Raw genomic sequence first — 24,137 nt, forward strand, 5'->3', positions numbered from 1 at the left:
TCTGCTCCAGGAGCAACAAGAGACAAATCCATCCCCCAAATCCCAGCTCCCTCCACTCTTCCACAAAATAGGAGACAGTGAGAAGCAGCGGCTTGTTTGAAGATGTCTCCCCAGGACATGGAAGGAGAGTGGGAAGGGACCCTCCTGGCATCTGCCTCCCTCCTGTTCAATGAATACCAGGGCCTCCGCTGTGTAAATACCACGCAGAAGGCTAATCCCCGGCCCTGGCCCTGGACTCCAACCCCTGCCTGACCCTGCACCCCGGACTCTGGAATGTGCTGCCTGGCAGTAAATAGAGTCCTGGTGGCCGAGTGCAGGCCACCAGCACGGCCCTCCCTGCATCCAGAGGCCTGCAACTTCCCTCTCCTGCATCCTCCCAGCTCCCGCCCCGCCCCAAGGACTCCACAGAAGACAGGGGAGCATTTGTCAAGTCTCTGAGAACCGAGGATGGAAGCTGGGACAGGTCTCCATGCCATCTCCCCTCTGGGCACGCAGGGAGGAGGGGTAGGCTAAGATGGGGCCCCCTGCACAATTTCTCTGCCCACATTGGCCTCCATAGCTCCCCGCCCAGCTGTGCCAATCCCTCCACTGCCATGGTGCTGGGAGGCAGCTGTCATAGCCAGAACTACCAGTGCCAACCCTTTGTTCCCACTGCGCGGGCCAGGTTTCTGAGCAAGCAAGCGCAGACACAGCTCCTGGAAGAGCAGTGGTGGGCGGTGGGGCAGAGTGCCAGGAGCTGTGCTCGAATGACATAGTGACTGTGTCTGGACTGGCAGTCCTGGCTGTGGGTGAGCACCCCTGGTTTCAGAGAGGGGCTGTCTGTTACAAACCTGGGTCTTCATATCTTTGATTGTTTATCTACAAATCCAAACCTATGTTCTAAGCTATTTTTTATAGATCCTTTAAAACTGCCATTCAGCTTTTTCTAATAAGCAGTGCTAGCTCTTAAGAAATCTGAAATCACTCTGATTTTTGTTCCTTCTGCTACCTAGTCATTTGGGATATAGACATAATGACCTGAGCTTGAGCCACTGACTTGGCATCTTCATGAGTAGTGACCTGGAGTGAAACCTGAGTCCCCCCAGGATCTAGTGAAACAAAGTTAGTGAACCTAAATTCTCTACCCTCAAACTTCGGCAAGAGAGAAAACTAACCTTTCCTTGTGTGTGTGTACACCACTGCAACTTTGAGTCTGTATTATTCATACTAAAACAAATCCTAATTTACATCTCCACTATCTACTTTGGTGTTTTCCAGAAGCCTAATTATTTATGTCTCTGACATCTGTGCTGCCTTGGCTGTAGTACACACACCCTAAGACACTCAGCCTAAGCCCCCACACAGACCTTTGGTTGCATGGTGGGGACGCCCTCACCCCATGCTGGAGTGCCCAAGTTTGGTTCTCGGCTGCTGTCTGCATCCTGGGTGGCAGCAGTAACCCAACCACTGGGTCCCTGCCACTCCCTGGGAGTGAATGCACGTGAATTCCTGGCCGCAGTCCCTTCCCCGGTTACTACCAACTACAGGTATTTGGGAAGTAAATCAGCAGGTGAAAGACCTCTCTTATGTCTTTCTCTCTTTAAAACAAAATACATAATTTTAAAAAACCAAACAAAGTAGAGAAGGCCTGGAGTCTATCTTGTGTCCCTCCTGGGATCTCCCGGAAGCACAAAACCGAGGAAGTTGCTTCCCTTGCCACATGAACAGGGCCTGCCAGCCACTGCTCTGCTGCTAGCTTGTTCAGGCACCTGTTCAGAAGCCTGGTCTGTGCAGTGGGGAGGAGGGACTGGCACTGGCAGGTCTTGCTGCTCTAGGCTGTGAGCCCACCTGGCGCTGCGTGCCCAGCCAGCACAGGTATCTGCTGCCTCCCAGTACCATGGCAGTGGAGGGGTGGGCACAGGGTGGGCAGGGAGCTATAGAAGCCAATGTGGGCAGAAGAAGTGCACAGGGGGTCCCCCTTCAGTGCACCGCCCTCCTCTGGTCCCCAGGGGAGGCAGCATGGGGACCTGTCCCAGCTTCCAGATGTTTCTCAGACTTGACAGCCTTGGCCATTCTTCCATGGAGTCCTCGGGTGGGGCAGAAACTACAGGAAGGGCCGGTTCCTGTAGGACACTGCCATCTTGTCGACCCCAGAAGAGCCCGCTGCAGTGGGAGGCTGTATTCATATGAGTGTTTGTGTATTATTTCTCTCCACACCAGCACAGGCAGGGCAGGACCCTCCCTGTTCCCAGCTCTCTCCCCAAGGAGGGACCTGAAATGTTCAGTAAGTACTGCACATGGATGACTGGATGGCTGAATCTGATTCCAGCCTGCTGGTATTGCAGGTGACTGCTTAGCGCACTGTGCCACAATGCCAGCAACCCCCCTCCCCCACCAGTCTTCCCTGTTCTTGACCCTCTGAGCTACTGCTGAGTAACACAGAGGGGAACGCGCCTCTGCCAGCCCTGCCCAGTGTCATAGCCACCAGCCGCGTGCAGCTACTATCAGAAATTAAATGCATTCAAAAACTCAACTCCTCAGCGGTGGGAGCCAAACGCCACGGCCTCAGTGCTAGCCACACGCGGCTGGCAGCTACTGCACTGGGTCCCACAGACAGCCTGGACAAATGTTGGCCTTCCTACAGAATGTTCTGTTGGACTAAGCCAACTCACAACGAAAGGCATGCTGCTTCTGACGGGGACTGCTGACAGCGCATGTGCTGTTCTCAGCCTGAAGGGCACCCAGCACCATCAATGTTCCCCACCCCACCCCTTTTTGGTAAGCAGAGAGGGAACAGAAGTATCCCATTCCCCTCTTCTCGCCACCCCTTTCTCTGTGCCCTTTCCCTATATGTTGGGAGTGGGCACAGCTAAGGCAGATCCTGCCCCCAAACCGTGCAGGACCTCCAATAAACACCCATCACAAAACCGTCTTAACCTGGTATATCCATCAGCTTTGCCTTACTGGAAGGAAGGACTCAAGCAAGACAGCCTTGCTGTACACGAAAAAGAGGTATTGGCTCAGGGCTCTGGAAGCTCCAAGTATGAGGGAGGGGGCCTCCTAGCAAATGGCGACCTAGAAGTGTGCAGAGTACCACCAGAGATCAGGAGCGAATGTGTTCCCATTGATCCACGTCTCCTCAACCTTAGGGGTACTACACTAAGACCCTAATCCAATCTAATCGTGTCTCTGATGTTCGGTCATCAGACTAATTTCCACCTGCTTGGCACCAGTAACTTAAGACAGGGGATAAATCCCCCGTGAGGCTGCACGTGCTCTCAGGACACGGCACCCAGCGCCCTCGCCTAGCAGGTGCCGAGCATTTGCAGGCTGGCAGGATTGAAAAAGGAAGGAAGGAAGGAGGCCCTGCTTCCCGGTGTCAGCCCCAGGGACTGCGGAAGAAGCCATCAGGACAGTGCCCTCCCCTCCCTCCCACCCCGCCCCCGACCGGCTCGGCCACCCGGCCGGGGGTCCAGCCACCCGGGCCCCGGGAGGGGGGCGTGTCCTGCCGGCCCAGGCGCCGAGAGGCGGGCAGGGGAGCTGGGCCGCGCCGGGACGAGCATGGAGCGCGAGCTGGAAGCACTGCCCGCCGAGCCGCCCTTCCAGGCGCTGGTGGAGGCGGCGGGCGGCCGCGGGCAGGTGCTGCTGGTGGGCGAGCTGTGGGAGCGCGAACCGAGCCGCGCGCTGCTGCGGGACTTCGCCCAGGCCGTGTTCCCCCCTGAGCCGGCCACGGCCAAGGCCGGCTGCCCCCCGGCTGCGCCCGAGAGCGCGGGGTCCGGGGCGGCGCGCTGGGCGCCAAGGGCTACTGCGGCGGCGCGCGCCATCCGCTCGCAGCTCGTCTTCGTGCTGTGCCGCTCGTCGTCGCTGGCCGCCCGGGAGCCCCGCCGCCGCCTGCGGGAGATGCTGCGGGACGTGCGCAGCCGGAGGCGGGCCGGCGCGGCGCTGGTCGGCGTGCTGGTGGCCGAGGCCGGGCCCGAGGACGCGGCGGCGCCGGGGCTGCGACTGCTGGAGGCGCTGCTGCGCACAGTGTTCGGCCGCCAGACCGGGGGCCCGGTGCAGGTGGCTGCCTACTGCCCGGGCCGCCCGGCCTCCAGCCTGGCCGTGCAAGCAGCCGCCTGCAGAGCCCTGCAAGCCGCCGGACCCGGGCGACCAGGTGAGGCTGTGCGGCGAGCGGCGGAGCGCGCGAGGGAAAGGTTGCAGGGGGAAAGCATCTCGCACAAGCTGAACCCCTTTAGGCTGCCCTCCCACACCTCGTTGCACACCGAGGTAAACTGACACACCGGGATCCACCAGCGAGCAGGGAGCCTGCCCTGGGCGAGGGGTCGACAGTGCGGTGGGAAGCGCGGGGTCTAGGGAAGCCAGGGGAGTCGCGGAAGGCGGGAAGTGGCTAAGAGAAGCGCACGACCTCGGAGGTGGGAAAGCCCCGCGGTGCCGAGTTTTGTGAGGGTCCGGGGGGCCGCGGAGGGCGTGCCCAGCGCGGCGTGGCTCTGGGTGCCAGGCTTGAGAACGCAGCATTCTCCAGCGCCTCCTGGCCGTGCACCGCGGCTGTACAGCCAACCCCGCGTAGCTTCCAGGCTGCCCGCAGGTGTGCCGCCCTCCACGCGCCCTCTCCAGGGCTAGGAGGGTTTCCTAGCTCCGTGACTGTTACTACCTTGGGCGGAAGGGTCAAATTGTCCTCTATCCTGAGACACCGGGTTTCACAGGAACTCTGCAGCTTGCTGGAGTTCAAAGAGGGACGTGAAGGATCGCGTGGTCAGACGGAACCGGAGCGCTCCTGGCTTCCCGCTCCCCACCCGGCTGGCGCAGCTTGCCCTGCACCCGCAGCCTAAGCGTGACGCACAGCGAGCCTGTGCGTGTAAGTCACTGAGTCTCGGCTTCCAACTTGGTCATGCTGGAGCTAAATGGGGGGAGGGTGTTTGGGGGTGTGGGGACAACGGGAAGACCTGGTGGTACCTGTGACTTTACACATGTCACAAGGCCAGCGTGGCCGGCCAATTGCGGTCTTTGCACCCCACCTCCACCCCGCCCTGCTCCTAGCTGCGGGATCTGCCTCAAACTTCCTCCCCCTGGGCACACACCCCTTGTGTGGGCTTGGCCGGCTGCCTGTGGCACTTGCTGTGGGCGCCGGAGCTACTGGCGGCTCCGTGTGCCCTTCTCAACTCTGCTGCACAAGGAACGCCTTCCCGAGGGAGGGAGAATGGGGGTGTGGTCAGAACCCAGCGCCCTTGGAGTTCCTGGCTGAGGGGGCACCGTGACCCTGGTGCCAAAGAGGTCCACGCGGCTCAGGTTTTCCCAGCTGCCGTGTGGACCTGTAAACGTTTGCTGATCTCTTTCATCACCGCTTAATGACGATTTTTATTTTCCCAAGTTGCTTGCCTTTCAGCAATGCCCTCCCACCTTGTTTGTACTGCCTCATCCAGCCACTTTGGGTCGGAGAACTCAAGATCCAGTTTTGTTAGTATTGAGTGCGAGTAAAAGTGGACAGGCTCAGAATAACGACTATAAACAAGACGTTTCTGTGTTTGAACTGCCAGAAATGTTTTTGTTTTTACGTTTATGTGTTTGTTTTATTTGAAAGGGAAATTGACAGAGAAAGCACTTCGTTTTGCTGGTTCAGTCTGAATGCTCATGCCAAGCCTGGAGCTCAGGAGCCAGTCTTGGTCTTCCAGGGGATGGCAGGGCCCGTGTACTTGTGCCTCCCATGGCACCATTACCAGGGAGCTGGGTTGGAAGCAGAGCAGCAGCTTGGACTCGAACCCACGCACTTTCACACTCAGGGCGACTTAGTGCTGCACCACATCCTATCTTTTTTTTTTTTAAGACGAAATTTATGGGCCCCGCGCAATAGCCTAGTGGCTAAAGTCCTCACCTTGCTCGCGCTGGGATCCCATATGGGTGCTGGTTCTAATCCCAGTGGCCCCGCGTGGGAGACTGGAGGAAGTCCCTGGCTCCTGGCTTTGGATTGACTCAGCTCCAGCTGTTTCAGTCGCTTGGGGAGTGAATCATCGGACGGAAGATCTTCCTCTGTCTCTCCTCCTCACTGTATATCTGACTTGCAATGAAAATAAATAAATATTTTTTTAAATGCATAAATGCATTTCCTAGGAGCTGGCATGTGGTACAGTGGGTTCATCTCTTAGGGATGCGGGTTCGAGTCCCAACTACTCCACTTCCAATCCAGCTCCCTGCTAATGCTCCTGGGAAAGCAGTGGAAGATGGCCCAAGTGCTTTGGGTCCCTGCACCCACCTGGGAGTCCCTGATGAAAGTGCTGGCCCCTTGCCTTGGCATGACTCAGCCCTGACCATTCTGGACATTTGGGAGAGTGAACGAATGGATGGAAAAGCTTTATGTAACTCCACCTTTCAAGTAAACAGATAAATCCTTTTTTAAAGAATGTGGTTCCTGTTGGCTTTATTCCAGATCGTTGTGGCTCTCGGGTGATTTCCAGGTAACTGAGAGGCTCCTGGGCTCTTAATAAGGAAATGAGAATTGTTATTACGACGCTGTTAGAACCAAACATCAGGCAGAGGGTTTGCCCTGTGAGGCTCTTCCTGAGTGCCAGGTGTTTGTAATTAATCGCATGCCCCTTCTGTTGCCATGGTTTCCCACCACGGCCCCCTCCATAGGAGCGTATTTGGGAGGATGAAGTCAGATAACCAGGCTGCTGAAACTAGGACAGTAGGCCGTTGAGGCTCTGGTGGTGCTGTACAGAAAACTGGAATCTTCTGCAGCACGAACTGCCTGACCATTTGTCTCCATGTGTTCTTTCTTGCAGAAGGAGCTGTGGAGAGACCAGGTCTGCCAGGGTTACTGGCCTGCTTCTCCTGGGGTCCCTGGAGCCAGAGGAAGGACCGAGATGCCACCTCCTCCAGAGGCCCTGCCCAGGGTGAGTGCTTCGGCTTCCTGGAGCCCAAGGCCTGGGTGCACGCACAGGACATTAGGGACAGAGTGGACCAATGCCCATGGGACACCTGTCATGGGCCGGCCTACCCGAGGAGGTGGGTGGAGGAATGATGCAGGGCTTGCTACATGTATGGTGGGGCACCCGAGGCTCGGTGCAATCCAAGACTTCTTTAAGGAATATGGTGGAGCAAGTGACGTTTGAGCCAGGATTTCCATAAATGGTAAATGGAGAATTGGAAGAGGGGGAACCCTGTACAAGGGCTCACAAAGGGTGCTGTTCTCCAGGGCCTTGGAGTGGGGGGTGGCAGGCCGAGGAAATGGGAGCCAAGGCTGAAGAGGAGAACCGGGGCCCTGGATGGCCTTCAGCAGTGGAGGGCCCTGGTGATTCTAAGTAAAGACCACAATGTAGTGGGAGAGGGGCCTGGCTGCAGGTAGGGGTTGGGGGGCTGCAGCTGTCCCCAGGGAACTGTGGGCAAGGCAGACCCAACAGAGGGGAGGACTCAGGAGCCATGCAGAAGGTGGACTCATCAGGCCAATGCCCAGAGGTGAGCCGGAAGATGCTGGAGAAGGCAGGCCTTGGTGCAATGAGGCTGCTGTTAGGGAAATGGACACCTGCCGTGGGCCACGGGCCACATCTGCGCTAGACAGGCACAGACACCTGCCTTGCCATCATTCCCTGGCTGGTACGTCATGTTAGGGGTTGCTGATAATCCAGGGAGGGTTTGACGTGTGCAGGAGGAGAGGCCTTTGTCTGCATGGTCTTGATCTCCACAGGGTGTCCTGGAGCCAGTGCCCCATAGATGCTAAGGATAACTAATCAGCTCATCCTCCTCCCCAGCACCAAAGGACACTGGAAGTAAAGCAAAGGGCAGAGGTTTAAAATAAACTGAGTCCCTTGTTTGTAGAAGCAAGCATCGGTCATTACGTCAGCGCTCTGTTGCTGTGTAATCAGGAACCACAGACTTAGCGGCTCACAACAATACGCATTTACACATGCGGACCCTGACTTCCCGCCGGCTGCCAACTGGGCTCACTCCCAGACGTGCCAGCAGCACCAGGCCCTTCCTCGCACGGGCTCCTCCTGGCAGTCACTCTGCTGCTCCCAGCAGCAGCAGCAGGAGACTTGCTGTGCCATCAATGACCTTGGAGAGACACCTTAATGCAGGTGGTCACAGGAGCAAGGGCTCGCAGGAGTCCTTTCCTTCATCATGGGAGGCCGCCAACTCGGCACGGTGCCCACCTCCCAGGGGCCAGGTCTCGGGCACTGTCGGATAATTGTGCCTTTCCCAGTTGGTACCTCAACATACATACATACACACACACACACACCCCAGAAATAAGTTCTAAAAATCATTCACATAATGCCATCATTCAGGGGTAACTATAAGCAATGCTTTGGAATAAACCATTCCAGTTGTCTGTCTCCCTCTCTTGCTCTTCTTGCACTGTATATATTTTAGTGAATTCATACATATGTGTATGATACCTATATAATCTGCATATGCTGCATGTATTTAACAATATTTAAGCATAGGGCCAATACCATGTTCTATCATGTAAGCTTACTGTCTGCAGCACCCACTTTTCACATGAGTGCTGGTTGAAGTCCCAGCTGCTCCATTTCCAATCCAGTTCCATGCTAATGCCCTGGAAGAGCAGTGGAGGATGGCCCAAATGCTTGAGCCCTTGTACTCACGTGGGAGACACGGAAGAGGCTCGTGGCTTCTGACCAGCCTAGCTCTGGCGGTTGTGGCCATTCAGGGAGTGAGCCAGTAGGTGGAAAATCTGTCCACCCTCTCTCTTTCTCTCTCTTTGCTTCTCCTTTTCTCTCTGTTGTAACTTTTTCTTTCAAATAGCATATTAAATCTTTTTAAAAATATATCTTAAGCACAAAAAGGGGTGCAGGCATTTGGCCTGGCAGCTGAAGTGCTCCTTGCAACTTCCACATCACACATCGGAGAGCCTGGGTCCCATCCCAGCTCTGCTTCTGAGTCAGCTTCCTGCTGAGGCGCCCTGAGAGGCGGCAGGGGACAGACCAAGTAGATGGGGCCTTGTGCCCTCTGGGAGACCCGCAGTGGACTCCTGACTCCCTGTTCTAGCCTGAACCAGCCTCTGGGGAACAAACTAGCACCTGGAGATTGTCTCCATGCCAATGCCATGTAGAAGAGAGTGTATTAAAATGCAAATAGCGTTTACAGACCACATACAGTCAACCCTCCACATCTATGGTTCCAGCCAACTGTGCGCCAAAGCGATTTGGGGGAAGGAAAGTTTGCGTGTGTACCGAACACGGCCTGCCATTTTCTTGGCTTTATTTCCCAACCAGTCCAGCATGAACAACTAACAGTGACATCTACCGTTAGAGGTCAAGTGTGCGGAAGGATGTGCGGGGTGAGATGCAGTGATCACTATCGGGGACTTCGGCATGTGGGGATTTTGGTTTCCATGGAGACGGGGTTCCTGAGAACCCCTACAGATACAAGGGTCAACTGGGTATGCATTTATAGTGCATGTCGTAAACCCCGGATATGATAGGAGATATACTATATGATATACTTGTATATCATATCATAAACATAGGCTATTACATTATATAACCATCCACTTAGTCCTGGCACTTGGGAATCTGCTCTCCCCCCTAGTCACCTTTTCTTGGCAATAAGCATATAGCAGCATCTTTAGCTTATTCTTGAGGTGACTGTACACTGTCGCGCGGATGTGAGAGTAGAGGGCGAGCTGTGGTTAGCTTGCCTGGTTTCCGCAATGGCAACACTTGGCAAAACCATAGTACAGTAAGTAGCTCAGCAGGATGTTGGCGTTCATTGGCACTACCCTCGGCTCTGACCCAGGTTTCTCCCACTTGGGGTGTGTGTGTGTGTATGTATGTGCTCACAGGGCATCATATGCGACCTCCTTCTTAGCGCCCATGTATGTATGTGCGCGTGCACTCCTGTCCACTCAGCCTGGGACAGTTAGGATGCTGTCGCTGCAGAGAGGGGAATAGCAGAAGCAGTCACGGGGTTCCTTTGTGCCCCGGCAGTGGCCTCGGCTTCGGAGCTGAGGAACCCCTGAGGGACCCCTCTGCTTCTCTCTGCTGGACCATCCTCAGCACTGATGCTGCTCTGTGGCTCTTTCATTCTTAGCTGGCTGTGGCAGTTCCACTAATTACTCCCAATAATTTACTTAGGATAAAATCCTCGAAGTGGAATTGCTGGGTTAGATGGTATGTACATCTTTGAAGTTTTAATACGTATTTTGTTTTTAAATTTTATTTTTAATTAAAAACATTTTAAGATTTTTTTTTAGTTTTATTTGAAAGGCAGATCCACAGAGAGAGATCTCCCATCTACTCTATACTTCTTAAACGGCCACAACGGCCCGAGCTGAGCTGATCCGAAGCCAGGAGCCAGGAGCTTCTTCCAGGTTTTCCACGTGGGTGCAGGGTCCCAAGGCTTTGGGCCATCCTCCACTGCTTTTCCAGGCCACAAGCAGGGAGCTGGATGGGACATGGAGTAGCCAGGACAGGACACAAACTGGCGCCCATATGGGATGCTGGCACTTGAAGGTGGAGGATTGGCCTGTTGAGTCTAGGGAGGCCACCTTCCTCCCTTCAGTACCAGCTTACTCTGAGCTCAGACACCTCAGCTTGCGGTTCCAGTTGGTGATTCCTTCTGCTGTGTTCCAGATCACAGCCGGGACTGCGAGGAGGAGCTGGCCCTGACAGCTGTGTCTCCCATCGGGGCCTGTGAGGACCTTGCAAGTGGATCAAAGGCCTGTGATGGAGTCGTGCACATTCCTGCAGAGCCCGCCACAGACTGCTTCCTCTCCTGGAGCTCACGTCTCAGGGTGGACCCCAGCTGCTGACTACGACATGGACGCCTGCTGCCGGGGACTGCCACATCCACATTCCCAGTGAGCGGCGGAACTAAAACAACCCGAGGACAATCTACTCCCCACTTAGCGTCCGCTTCCTTTGTGATCACGAGGTGGCTGTGTCTGTCTGTGCCTCCATTTCTCTCGGCCAGCGAGACAGCTGGCTGTGCACGGGGCTGTGCTGTGCTATGGCACCCTGGGTGTGTTTGCAGTGCCCTGGGCTGGTGCACAAGAGTGCAGCTGGCAGGGACTCTGGGCTGCAAGTCTTCGGATCTGGGCTGGGACCCTGGCCAGATTGTCACTCCTTCTGGGGCTTCCGTTTCCCAGTGTGTGAGGGAGCCGCCAGTGCTCCATCCCGGGGCCAGCATCCTTTTCCACATTAGAGAAGTGCATGCTGGGGGTGTCCCTGTGTCTGGGCACGCCTGATGTTTAGCAGACATCCCACAATGCACACAGTGGTGTCCATGCACAATGCCAGTGGTGACACCTTTGAGAAACGGGGTGAGCTGATTACTTTTCCCTTCAAGTTCCAGTTAGAATCTCCTAGAACAAAGGGCCAGCCTTCCCGATGGGGGCTGACAGGCCAGCGTCAAGAGCATCTGTGTGTTAACAGGGCCAGGACAGAATCAGCTGTTCATGCCTGTGAGAAGATAGGACCTCCCTCTTTCTCAGGTTGACCTTGACTTGCTATGTCTAAGTTCTTTGAGGCTAAGAATGCTGGGAGCTCGCTGTGGTACCCAACAGAGGGAAAGCCAGGGGCATGGGCTGCTAGGGCCCCTCACTAGCTCTGGGTCTCAGGTCTTAGCTAAGGTCACAGCTGGTACCTCATCTCTGTGTCTGGGCCATCCTTCCTCTGGAGCCAGGGAAGCCATCTCTTTATCCACAGAGGATTAGCTCCTGGGCTTGCTGGGCTGACCCCGGAAGCATCCAGTCTTTGGGGTGGCAGGGGCAGCTCCTGATTTTCTCTACTGGGAGGCACTATCTGAGCGAAATAGCGAGATGCATTCATTCATGCATGCATGGTTGATGCTCTCAGTAGACACACATTGGTGCCTACTCTTTGCCTAGTGCCACAGGCGTGTCTAACTTTAGTTATTCCAGCTCTCTCTAAGATGGTGCCAAATTATGGAATGTGGGTGCCCCCTTGGCTGACGGACTCTGGGCTGTTTAGAAGGGAATCTGTGCCTTGACATCTTCATAACTGGGGACCCAACCCTGGGGATGGTGGGAGGAAGAAGAGCCAGGTTATCTTCGGAATTGGTGAGCCGGGAGCAGGTGTTTCCATAATGCAGAGCTGTCACCAACACACAGGCCCAGCTGACCTCCTCCTGCTCAAGCAGACACCAAGTGATTCTGATGCCTGGGTTCTACTGATTTTCTTTCAAAACAGAGACTGGTATTTTTTGAAGTTGCTGTATCTTTCCATTTTGCAGTTAATTTCTGGATAGTATTCCATTGGACTTTTATTAGAAATTTGTCTACGAGGAGTTACAGGGTTTTTTTTTTTAATCTTCTATATTTGTTGCCAATATTTGGGAGAATGCACCAAAAACAGCCTAGTGTTCTAGATGGAGGCTGGGCACCTTGCTGCAGTTCACGCCTGCTTCCCTCTGAACCCCTCACAGCTTTCTCATCCATGCCCTCCCCACTGCTCCTCGCTGGCACAGCACCCCTGCCTGCCCCTGGCCCCGGTGGGCATTGGGTTAGCAGTCTTGGTGCACAGACAGTGTGCGTGGGAGTTTCTCATTGTCTGTGGTGTCTCCCGGGTCCAGCTGATGGGCACGGCCTGCTGGATTGGGGTTCTGCCTCCTGACCATGGGGGACAGCAGGACTGGGAGGCCCTCTGCCACTACAGGCTCCTTCCCTGGAAGGATGTCTCATGGCAATTTTCTGGTAGAAGAGTCAGGTGCTGTGGACATGACCCCGGGGTGGGCCTGAGGGAGGGCGGGTCAGTGGTCCCCAGGAGCCATCAGAGGACCTTTAGCCAGGCCACAGGCTAAGCTCTTGCATACTAATCCTTGTAATATGGCAATGATCTTGCCACTTCCGGCTTGAATGGCCAATTCTTTATATCTAATAAAACCACACAGTACCTCACTAGTATCTTATCAAAACACAAAATAGATTTCCTCCCTCATTTTGTTTCACTTTTTTTTCCTTTGAATTTCAGTTAAAAGAAAGTCAGGCAAAGAGGAAATCTGTCTGCTGGCTCACTCCTCCAAATGGCTGCTACAGCCACGTCTGGACTGGGCTGAAGCCAGGATCCAGGAACTCCACCTGGGTCTCCCACATGGCTGGCAGCAGCCCAAGGATTGGAGCTGTTGCCTGCTTTTTCCCAGGGGCAGTAGCAGAAAGCTGGAGCAAAAGCCGAGTAGCGGGAGCTCAAAGCAGCACTTGCGGATACAAGTGTCCCGGGAAGCGGCTCAGCCCGGTGCACCCCACACCCACCCATAGCAAATATTTAAAGACTGTAACAGTTGCTTTTCAGCACACAGTAACGTGTGTGTGCCTGCACATGATTAACCGGAGCTGCACATGATTAACCGGAGCTGCAACGGTTGTATGGGAGTCTCCGTGTCCTTTCGAAACATGCCTCTGCAAGACCCACTGCCCGGAGAAGCCCCTCACTGTCAATCCCAGTGCTTCAGGGGCACCTGCAAAGCGGCCAAGAGTGCAGACTCCTGGGACCCCTCTGGCCCTGGCAGGGACCCCTCTGGCCCTGGCAGGGACCCACGTGCTGATGTGGGCGGGGGAGGCCCAGCGGCACCTCTGGACCTGGACTTTGCCCTGTTTGTGTGAGTGCAGGAAGCTGGCTGTTTATACCCAAGCACTGCAATGCCCTCTGGCGTGTGAGAGAGAGAGAGCGAGTGAGCGCACACAGTGGGCCAGACGTGGAACGGCCCATGTTGTCTGCCGGTGGTGTCACCCGGCATTTCTCGGGGCGCCTCATCTGAGCTATCACCTCTTCTGTAATGACTTTGAACTGTCATGCGAGCCGAGTCTGCATCCCTTGAGCTTCGCACTCCCAGTTTGCAGGCTCTCTTTCATCACACGCAATGATCCCCATCCAGACACCATTATGCCAGTTGTCAAAATTTCACGTCCTGGAATTGTTCTAGATACACTCCAACTTTTCTCCCTGCAACTGACCTGGGAATTTTGTTCTAAATGTGAATCACTTGAAGTGAAATACAACTGCAAATTCAGCTTCTCAACGGCTGGGGTCACACACGAAGCTCCGGACAGCACACCGTGGCTGGTGGCTCCCACCTTGGACAGCACTGCACATGCACGGGAGATGCCAGTGTGGACCTCAGCTTACCCAGAGCTGGCTGGCCATCCCGGACACCCTCCACTCTGCCCCCTCTGGCAGTCGGTTCCTGGAGGGTCTGCTTCCCTGCGCTGGGCAGCATCATGAGGGGGCAGAGTACCTAGTCCGTGCCATGAATTCACCAGCTGTTTGTGCCTCTGTTGGCACATACCAATTCCAGCTGTGGTGTTGTCCCTGGGAATGATGGATGGATCAGAGAATTTCTGTTGCAAGAGAAACAGGAACGGGGGGGGGGTGTTCCAGCCGTGTGGGAAGCAAGGAGCACACGTGACAGAGCAGCCAAGCAGCTCAGCCAGCGCGCCTTCAGGAGGCAGTGTCTGTGCCTGTGGGTGTGCTGTTCACGTCCCAGACACACTGCACTCACCACACTACACTCACACACGCCACACACACACGCACCACACTCCCCCATACACACACCACACTCACACACACACCAGACTCACACCACACTCCCACATACACACACACACTCCCCCCCACACACCACAATCCACACACACACACCACACTCCCACATACACACCACACTCCCCCCACACACACCACAATCCACACACACACACCACACTCCACACACACCAGACTCTCACACCACACTCCCACATACACACCACACTCCTACACACACCACACTCCCCCCACACACACCACATACAACTCCTACACCACAATCCACACACACACACCACACTCACACACACACCAGACTCTCACACCACACTCCCACATACACACCAGATTCCCACACCACAATCCACACACACACCACCCTCCCACACCACACTCCACACACACACCACACTCCCACACACACACCACACTCCACACACACACCACACTCCCACACATGTCACACTCCCACACATGTCACACTCCCACACATGCCACCACTCCTACACACACCACACTCCCCCACACACACTCCCACACACACCACATACAACTCCCACATCACAATCCACACACACACCACACTCCCCCATACACACTCCACACACACCACACTCACACACACACCAGACTCACACCACACTCCCACATACACACCACACTCCTACACACACCACACTCCCCCCACATACAACTCCCACACACACCAAACTCTCACACCACACTCCATATACACACTCCGACCACACACACCACACTACACACACAGTCCCAACACATTCCACACATACCACACCACAATCCCCCCATATACGCCAAACTCCTACAAACACCCCCACACCCCCAGCCACACCCTCACGCAAGGGCTGGAGCTCACAGGACTTAAACCACATTCTCCATCATACCAATGCTGGTCTGCTTCCAAGGCCACTGTCTACACCACACAAAAATCTTCATTGTCAGGTGTAATAGTCTAGTAGCTAAATGCTCACCTTGCATGCACCAGCATCCCATATGGGTTCTGTTTTGTATCCTGGCTGCTCCACTGCCCATCCAGCTCCTGCTAATGGCCTGGGAAAGCAGTGGAAGATGGCCCAAAGCCTTGGGAACCTACACTGTGTGGGAGACCCAGAAGAAGCTCCTGGCTTCAGATTAGCTCGGCTCTGGCCATTGTGACCACTTGAGGAATGAACTAGCAGAGGGAAGATCTTTCTATCTCCTTCTCTCTGTATCTCCATCTTTCCAATTTTAAAAATGTTTTTTTTTTAAAAAAAATCCATGTTTTCTTCAGCTCCCATGACACACAGGCAATGCCTGTGTCTGCTTGAGACCTACCCTCTCACAGGAGGCCTGCAACCTCCTCTCCTGTGATTCAGCGCCTTTATTCTACAAAGACGCCGCATGCATGCTGCACAGCCCAGCTCGGGGCTGGCTCCTCCCAACGTCGAGCTCGTCGAGCTTGGCTCTGTGCCCTCCAGGCCCTCTCAGCTTTGCAGGCCTGGCTAGAATGGCTCCCCTGACGCCCAGGGCCACAGCCCTGCCTGATTGCATTCCTGGGTCCCCCACTCTTAGGCTGGCCTCTTCCTCCAGAAGCGACCAGGTTGGGTCCTTAATGGGAATTGTTTAAAGATTTCTTCTATTTCCTTGAAAGGCAGAATGATAGAGAGAATGAAAAGAGACAGAATATCTTCCATCTGCTAGTTTACTCCCCAAATGGCCTCAAAGCTGGGGCTCGGCCAAGCAAAGCTCGGAGTCGGGAACCCCATCTGGATCTCCTGTGGGTGCCAGAGGCTCAAGCCCGTGGGCCACTCTCCACTGTCTTCTCAGGCACATTAGCAGGGAGCTGGGTTGGAAATGGGACAGCCAGCGGGTTTAAAGCCTGTAGGCTGGTGGGGGTGGGAGGAGCTGGGTGGCCCCAGGGCTGCTCGCCTTTCTGAGTTCATCTGCTGGGATGCACTGCCACCAGCAGGGGACACTCAGAATGGTGGCTGGGCAGCTCAGCAGGAGGTGGGCACAGTGGGGGAAGCAGTTAGGCCTTCAGTCCCATGAGGCCCCTGGCCTAGCCCACACCTGTGTAAGGCTGTGGCTGCCCTGAGCTGGGCTTGGAGACATCTGGGGGCCATTCCTCAATTTGCAGGGTGATCCTGCTGATGGACAGGAATGCTTCCTGTGAGGTCGCTGTGTTCCACACGCTAAGCTGCTCTCGATTTTACCATCTCCGAGAAGGCAGGGGTCTCAGAGTGTGTACATTCCTCCAGGAAGAACTCCCTGAGCACCTGCTAGGTGCCCCCCTCCCCGAACCCTGTAGTGTGCTGGTTACCATAGCAACAACAGGCATGAGACACAGGCCTTGCACTTGAGCTGTTTGCATGCAGATGGGACATGGCAAGGAGGCCGGAACTGCAGGTGAGTGGGGTCCAGGGAGAGGGGAGAGACCAGGGACCAGCTGCAGGGCCACGGGAGCTCAGGGTAGCCGGGTGTGGCAGGCATCCTAGGAAGAGAAGGGTCTCTCGCGCCTCCAGGGTTCTGCTCTGGGCTCTTCTCCGATGCGCAGGTGCGGGATAGTCACGGGGTCGGCACGGGCAGGCGCCGTGCGGTGACTGTCACCTGGCAGGCCTGCCTGCAGCACAGGCTCACGGGAGACTCAGAGGAGGAAAGGCCGTGACGGGAGACTCGGCAGTCTCCCTTTACGGAAGGCTTCTCCCCACAGAGCCCGGCTGACCAAGAGGCCATGTTTGTGCTTCCACGCACTGTCACCCGCAACGCTCCGGCTTGTCTCCAACACTCACCCCACAAGCGCGTTCCTGCATCCTTGCACAGCAGCACAGCCGCGACGGGCCACCCGCGTCTCTCTTTAGACGGGGTGTTCACGGTATTGGAGCACAATCCCCGCCGTCTGCTATGGCCCCCTCTGACACGGTGGGTTGCCATGCACCATTTTCTTCTGGTATACTTCACTCATCGTATGACAGGCTAGCCTTTGGGGTCTGGAGCACGCGAGTGTGTGAGGGATTGGTGGGAGCCCCTCTGTCGAATGAGACCCCACACGGTCCATCTCCATCTTACACGCAGAAGTCCTTCGCCAGAACATTTCGATTTGAGCCACAAGCCCTGGCAAAGTGTCCAATGACTTAACATGCTTTAACGACCATAGTTTAAGACAATGATTTTTTTTTTAAACAAAACTTGCATGTGCGCTCAACCGCATTTCATTCTCTGGCAACCCAAAACATTGACCTGTACCACCATCTTCAATGGCTTTCAGGAAGGCCACTGAAATAAGCTTGAGTTAAAAATTAGCTGGAGAGAAGCCAGTATTGTGATGGAGCTCCAGGCTCCATGTGGGAAGCAAACCAGCAGATGGAAGACTTCCCTCTCTCGCGTCACTCTGCCTTTCAAATAAACAAAACAAATATTCAAATTTTAAAGATAGGAGGGAGAGGAACGGAGCAAGAAGGCCTGTATATTTTTTAGTTTTTAGAAACATGAATATATAGTATTAACTCTCCCCAAAGAAATAAAAACCTTCACGATTCAGTTTTATAATTAATCTATGACTACCTGTTGATTCTTTATGAAAATAAGGCACGTCCGTGGGGATTTCTTTGAAGACAGGCTTTGTTTAAAACAAACCAAAAAGTCACTTTTTCCATCTCGAGTTTTGGCCCTGCTGCAGAGAGACCTCCCAGGCAGCAGGTGGCGACAATGCGCGCGCCGCTCGCACGTCTTCTAGCACCCTTTCCCTCCACTATGGCGGGCGATGGTGGGGTCCTGTCTGTACGGGGGTGGCCATTCTGGTGCCTGTTGGCAAGTGCAGACCAGTGTCCCCGTCGCTGCCGAGTTCTGACACCGAGAAGGTGTCAGAGATCCCCCGTATGCTTCTGCTCGCGGGCTGTCGGCGATCAGAAGGCACAAGCTGGAGGAGAAGGCGCGCCGGGCGGAGGCGGAGGCGGCGGGCAGCCCCGAGGCGGGCGGGGTCCTGGGGAGCGGCGAGCCGGCGGCCTGAGGAGGCGACTGACTGAGTCGCGCACAGGGGAGCCAAGGAGGCGCCGGCGGAGCTCGGGGGGCTCGGATCTGACAGAAACTCGGCGCGATCGGGACCGCGAGCGAGCCGGCGCGCGGGTGCTGCGAGCAGCCATGATTACCTCAGCGGGTGAGTGCGCCCGAGGCCGGCGCCCGCCGGCAGGGACCGCGGCGCCTTTTAGCTGAGTCAGGGCGGGTGACCGGGGGCACCTCGGGCCCGATCGCCGGCCTGCGCGCCGCCCCTCGCTCCTTCCCCGAGGCCCGGGAGGACGCGCGGCGCCCCGGCTCCCTCCTCACGGGGCGGGCGGGCTGGGGGCTCGGAGGGCCGAGCTGGGGGTGGGGGCTCCGCTCCGGCGTCCGTGCCCGGCCGCACCCCCGCGCCCACCCCGGCCCCGGCCTCGACCCCGGGCGACATTCTGAGGGTTCGTGGCAGCCTCCCGCCCAGCTCCCCTCTGCAGGCTGCTTGCGCGGGGTCCCCGGCTCGCTCACCGTGCACTCGCGTGCTCCGGTGCACCTGCTTGCCCCACCAGCGTCCAGGGGCTCGCGGCGGCGTCCTTGGGCCTGGCCCCTGCCAAGGCAGCTAACCCTGGGTGGACCCGTCGCAGGGTGGGCGGTGGGTGTTTGTGTGTGTGTTATTTAGGCTGTTCTGAATGTCTCCACGGTCCTGGGCGTCCCACCTGTCAGAAGGCAGGCTTCGGGCTGCTAAGCTCTGAATTTCAGGAGATGCTGCTCCCGGGAGTTAGACTTGTTCCCCACGGTTGGGAGGTGGGCTTCAGCTCCGGGTGAGGAAGACCTTTCCCGGCCAGAACCAGCACACTCTGACCCATCCCTTACCCTCCCTGCTCCCCACTGCCCCCATCCTCTTGATTATTTGCCTGGGTTACCATGGCAACCTCAAAAGACTTTTTTCTCTTTTTAAATCATCACCTCTGTACAGTCCCATTCTTTTTCTCGAAGATAAAATATCCCTTCTGAAAACTGGTTACACCTTCCTTGAACTTCTAGGCTGTTCCGTGTGTTTAAAATAAAATGCAGACTTGTGGGATCTGACTCTCCTCCTAGGCGGCTCTCTTCCTCACCCACCACATGCTAACCACACTGGTCGGTTTTTTTTTTTTTTTGCCCCTAAATACTTTACTTTCTCTTCTGCCTTCAGGGTTCCCTCCAGATTTCCATGAGCTTGTCAGTCTTTAAGGATTTGTTTGTTTTTGTTTGAAAGGTAGAATTACAAGGTAGAAAGGAAAGACAGAGGAAGAGAGAGATGTTCCACCTGTGAATTCAATCCTCATAGGACTGCAGTGGCTGGGAAGCCAGGAGCCAGGAGCCTCTTCTGGGTCTCCCATGCAGATGCAGGGTCCCAAGCCTTTGGGCCGTCCTTGACTGCTTTCCCAGGCCACAAGCAGGGAGCTGGATGGGAAGTGGAGCAGCCTGGACTTGAACCAGCACCCATATGGGCTGCCCACACCAGAGGCGGAAGCTTAGCTTGCTACTCCACTGCCTAAGCTTCTCAGCCTTAAGTCTACACACAAATGTGGGTTTTTCCTGGCCACTCTGTCACAACATACTGGCTCCCTCAGCCCCCAGCTGCCCCCCTCTGTGTCACAGGTGTGTGATTGCCTTGTGTGTTCACTGCTGCTCTCAGTCTTTGTCTCCCTAGTAGAATTTTGGGCAACATGCCTGTTCACACAGTTCTTAGAACACGGTAGAGCTCACGGTGGAAGTTCTACTGTGAAGAATGGAAGGAATAAAAGAAACCGGCCCACCCGTCGAATTGGTGTGGCTCTCAGCCGGTCCAGTTATAAAGTTAGAGGCTGAAGGGCCGTTTGGTCAGGAAACAAGCCTTTCTGGGGGAGCGTGAGGAGTGGTTTTTGAGGTCGGACCCTGAGATTCTGTGGTGGTAGTATAATACGCATTTATTACTGTCATTGTCAGATTTCTCCCATTCCCTGTCAGTTTCTGCTCCAGCCTTCTACTTTGTTGCCCACCCTCCAGTTCCTGCCAGCTCGGGGTCTCCCCGTGGGAGTCAGCTGTTCTCGTTCTGGAGCAGTCAGGCTGTTCATTTATCTACTAAGGGCAAGTGATTGGAGATAGACAGTCACAGTTCAGAGCTGTGACTGTGGGAGGGATGTTAGAGTCCGGGCCCCGGACGTCAGGGTGCGAGCTAGTCAACCCCCAGAGAACGACAAAGAGTCTCACTGGTAATGCAAACAGCAAGCAGAGTTTATTGTGCCAGCATGCTGGGGCCAGACCGCACTTGGGGCATGCAGGCCAGCCAAGCTGGGCGAACTAGCCCAAGACAGAAGATTATATAGGCCCTTTGGGCCTGGGAAATACATCAAAAGTAACAACCTTAGACATGTTAATTTTTATGGCCTTCAGGCACAGGGAGCCTGTTTGGTTCCATACCCACTATCTTTATGGCTCATCCCATTCTCACACCCTTATCTTCCTCCTGTTCCTGGGACCGGGGAAGAATTGCGCCCTTGCCCCCTGCACCTGGGTTCACAAAGTTGCAGGACAGCGAAGAACAGATTTATCAGATTTATCGCTAAAGCAGAATCCTCCAAGGTCCAGGTGCGTCCTGGCCTAGCAAAGTAGCAGTTTTTCAGCAAAAGGAATCTCACACTGCCCAACAACAGCATTTTCCCCACACTCTAACAAGGAGAGGGTGGAGAGAGACAGGGTGTCACTGGAAGATGAGTGGATTGGACTTTAACATTTATTTTTATTTGAAAGGTAGAGTTGCAGAGAAAGAAGATGAGACACAGATCTTCCGTTCACTGCTTCACACCCCCAAATGGCTGCAATGACCAGAGGTTGGCCAGTCTGAAGCCAGAACCTGGAGCTGCTTCCTGGGTCTCCCACATGGTTGGCAGTGTCCCGAGCCCTCAGCCCGTCATCCACATTAGCAGAGAACTGGGTGAGAGGTGGAGCAGCCAGGCCTGCGTGCCCTCAGGAGACGTTAGCCCCAGAGGTGGAACCCTGAGTGCTGCACCATGCTGCTGACCACCTGTTTTGTTTGGTTTTAAGCACAAAGGAAATCAGGCTAGAAAAGTTTTAAAACAGTAGTCTCCACTCCCCCTCCTGTTCCCAGAGGCAACCACTTTCCATTTCTAAGCTGTGTTTTTTTTTGGAACCTAACTTTATAAATAATACCCGACTAATGCTGCAGCTCGATTCAGCAACTGTAGACAGTGTCAGTACTGCGGTCCTGTGTTGAGCTGAGAAGGTTTTAGCTTACTTGGTTCTCTCCCTTTCCTGCACCCAAAGGAGAGTTCTCTCTGTTTCTACTTCAAAGGTAGGATGTATGGAAAGTGAAGTATTCAGTTTAGTTCCTTCCTGTGGCCAAGGGCTGACTTTATGAAACTAGGACAAGGTGGTAAGGAGCTCTTCAGAGTTGGTTAGTGATACTAAGTGACCAGTAGCATTTTTAGTGTTTATGATGTGTTCTACACTGGAAACATCCTAGCCTGTCATTTAATCTGCATCACTTTTACTTTTCATTGCATTTTAGAATTTATTCCCTCTTTATGTTGCTGACTCAACATCCCTGTCTAGATTTGTCCCAGTAGCCTAGAGCTCCACAAGGCTGCTTTTGTCTGCTTTTATGCTTTTTGGACTAGTACTGTACGCTGGTTTGTATCCTTTTCTAAGTGGCTCAGGAGACTTCTGAATCTGCTTGACAAACCTCCCCTTGCCATTAGAAGCGGCTGCCTCTCCTACTGCAGGTGGCTTTGCACCTTTTTAATCAAGTCAGTGTCAGCTCAGTGTTCCGGCATACTTTTGACATACTATTTGACAGACAGTTTGATTTCCTTTGTGTTGTAAGAACAGTAATTTTTATCTTTCTCTAAGAAAAGATAAGATCTTAATACCTTTTCTCTAAAAATCCTTTTGACCTCTGAGTGTATTTCATTTCTGCACTTTGTTTTGGCGAGCACAATAACGTCTTTTGCTTGTAAGTGCTGGTGCCTCAAGGCTAAGGTAAGGCACAGGGGAAACCCAGTGTTTAGCCAGTCCAGAGCCAGGACTTCCTTGCTTCCGAGTCTCCCATGTGGGTGCAGGAGCCTAAGGACCTGAGCTGTCATCTTCTGCTGCCTTCACAGACCAGATCTGTAATCAGAAGTAGAGCAGCCGGGACTCAAACCCAGGCACATATGGGATGCTAGCACTGCAGGTGGAAACTAACTGTACTATGTCACACTGCCCGCCCTGAGTCCTCATTATTTAATAGCAACTTCTAGGTTACTTGTGATAGGAAGGAGGGATCTTAATATGGGCACCTTGAAGTAGTTAAAATGTTTTACTGTGATAAATTCATAATTCAAAACATCTTTTTACAGTAAAAAATTAAATTGTTGGTTAACTTTGTGTGAATAATTGTTCTGAGATTGTGTGTGAGTCTCCTGTCTTGGTCATTAAGTCGGACCAGTGTGTTTTGAACTGTAGTGGGCCAGCATGTCATTTCTGAAGTGGAGCTAAGTTGTGTCTAACCTGTTGCCAGGTGGTCACCAGGTGGTGCTACTCCAGCTACCTCAGGGACTGCACTTGAAAACCACCGGATTAGGCAAATCCTGTTGTATGTGTAGTGTCATGAGGGTTTCAGAACAGTGCATTCTTTTTTTAAGATTTATTTATTTTTATTGGAAAGGAAGATTTACAGAGAGCAAGAGCCTCTGTCTGCTGGTTCGGTCCCCAAGAAGCCGTAGTGGCCAGTGCTGAGCTTATCTGAAACCAGGAGCCTAGAGTGTCTTCCGGGTCTCCCACGTAGGTGCAGGGTCCGAAGGCTTTGGGCCGTATTTGACTGCCCTCCCAGGCCACAAGCAGAGAGCTGGATAGGAAATGGAACAATCAGAACACGAGCCGGCACTCATATGAGATCCTGCCACGTTCAGGTGAGAACTTTAGCCACTAGGCTACTGCACTGGGCCCAGAACAGTCCATTCTTAAACTTTGAAATACAAACCTTTACAGTTCTAAAGAAAAAAGCATTATTGCTTCAGTGAAGTTGCTTCTCATAAAAGATTTTTTTCCCAGCCGTTGTGTATCTTTGACCGAGTATTGATTCCCATCTTAGTCTGTTTTGTATTCATGTGATGCTTTTTCTTTTATAGCTGGAATCATTTCCCTTCTGGACGAAGAAGAACCACAGCTGAAGGTATGAGTTGAAGGAGCAGTGGACATGGTCCGTCACTGTTGTTGCTCTGTGCAGCCTGTAGCTAGTCGTTCAGTGTCGCCGGAGAAGGCAGTATTTTGGCAATAGCCATTGACTTGCCTTGAGTTTGATGAAGCTAAAGCAAATCAATCCCAATATGGCACTTGAATAATCCCATCAAGTTCTTTATGAACAGAAAGCACAAAACATGCTTATGTAACACCTTTTTTTGTCATTGTTTTTAGGATGTATTTATTTATTTGAAAGAATTACAGAGGAAAGTGGAAAGATCTTCCATCCACTGCTTCATTCCGCACATGGCCACAGTGGCCAGGACTGGGCCAGGCTGGAGCCAGGAGCTAGAATCTGCTTTTAGGTCTCCCACATGGAAAACAGGGTCCCAGACATTTGGAATATCTTCCACTGCTTTTCCTAGACCATTGGATTGGAAGCAGAGCAGCCAGAAGAAGAACAGCCCC

At 54.1% G+C, this 24,137-nt stretch overlaps 2 protein-coding genes across 3 annotated transcripts in view; both read left to right on the forward strand.

Moving 5' to 3' along the window:
• Positions 1-3,314: 3,314 nt before the first annotated feature.
• Positions 3,315-11,123, forward strand: C5H2orf72 (chromosome 5 C2orf72 homolog). The gene is made up of 3 exons (XM_058664265.1): positions 3,315-4,132; positions 6,756-6,866; positions 10,569-11,123. Exons 1-3 carry the CDS (start codon positions 3,541-3,543, stop codon positions 10,745-10,747), a joined length of 882 nt encoding a protein of 293 aa, XP_058520248.1. The 5' UTR covers positions 3,315-3,540; the 3' UTR covers positions 10,748-11,123.
• Positions 11,124-18,470: 7,347 nt separating this feature from the next.
• PSMD1 (proteasome 26S subunit, non-ATPase 1) overlaps positions 18,471-24,137 on the forward strand; it is a 79,797-nt gene continuing 74,130 nt past the window's right edge. For both annotated transcript variants that reach the window (XM_058665099.1, XM_058665100.1), the window contains exons 1-2: positions 18,471-18,633; positions 23,618-23,661. In XM_058665099.1, coding sequence (XP_058521082.1) covers positions 18,618-18,633; positions 23,618-23,661 — 60 coding nt within the window. In that variant the 5' untranslated portion in view covers positions 18,471-18,617. The remainder of the gene's footprint in view (positions 18,634-23,617; positions 23,662-24,137) is intronic.

Source organism: Ochotona princeps, chromosome 5 (genome assembly GCF_030435755.1).
Source record: "Ochotona princeps isolate mOchPri1 chromosome 5, mOchPri1.hap1, whole genome shotgun sequence".
In the NCBI taxonomy this organism is placed as follows: domain Eukaryota; kingdom Metazoa; phylum Chordata; class Mammalia; order Lagomorpha; family Ochotonidae; genus Ochotona; species Ochotona princeps.

What these genes read in the sequence shown, in the direction of transcription:
- C5H2orf72 (XM_058664265.1), top strand. Translation starts at nt 3,541, where the DNA reads ATGGAGCGCGAGCTGGAAGCACTGCCCGCCGAGCCGCCCTTCCAGGCG. An exon ending in CGCCGGACCCGGGCGACCAG is followed by an intron (nt 4,133 to 6,755) that starts GTGAGGCTGTGC and finishes TCTTTCTTGCAG; the next exon opens with AAGGAGCTGTGGAGAGACCA. An exon ending in CTCCAGAGGCCCTGCCCAGG is followed by an intron (nt 6,867 to 10,568) that starts GTGAGTGCTTCG and finishes GCTGTGTTCCAG; the next exon opens with ATCACAGCCGGGACTGCGAG.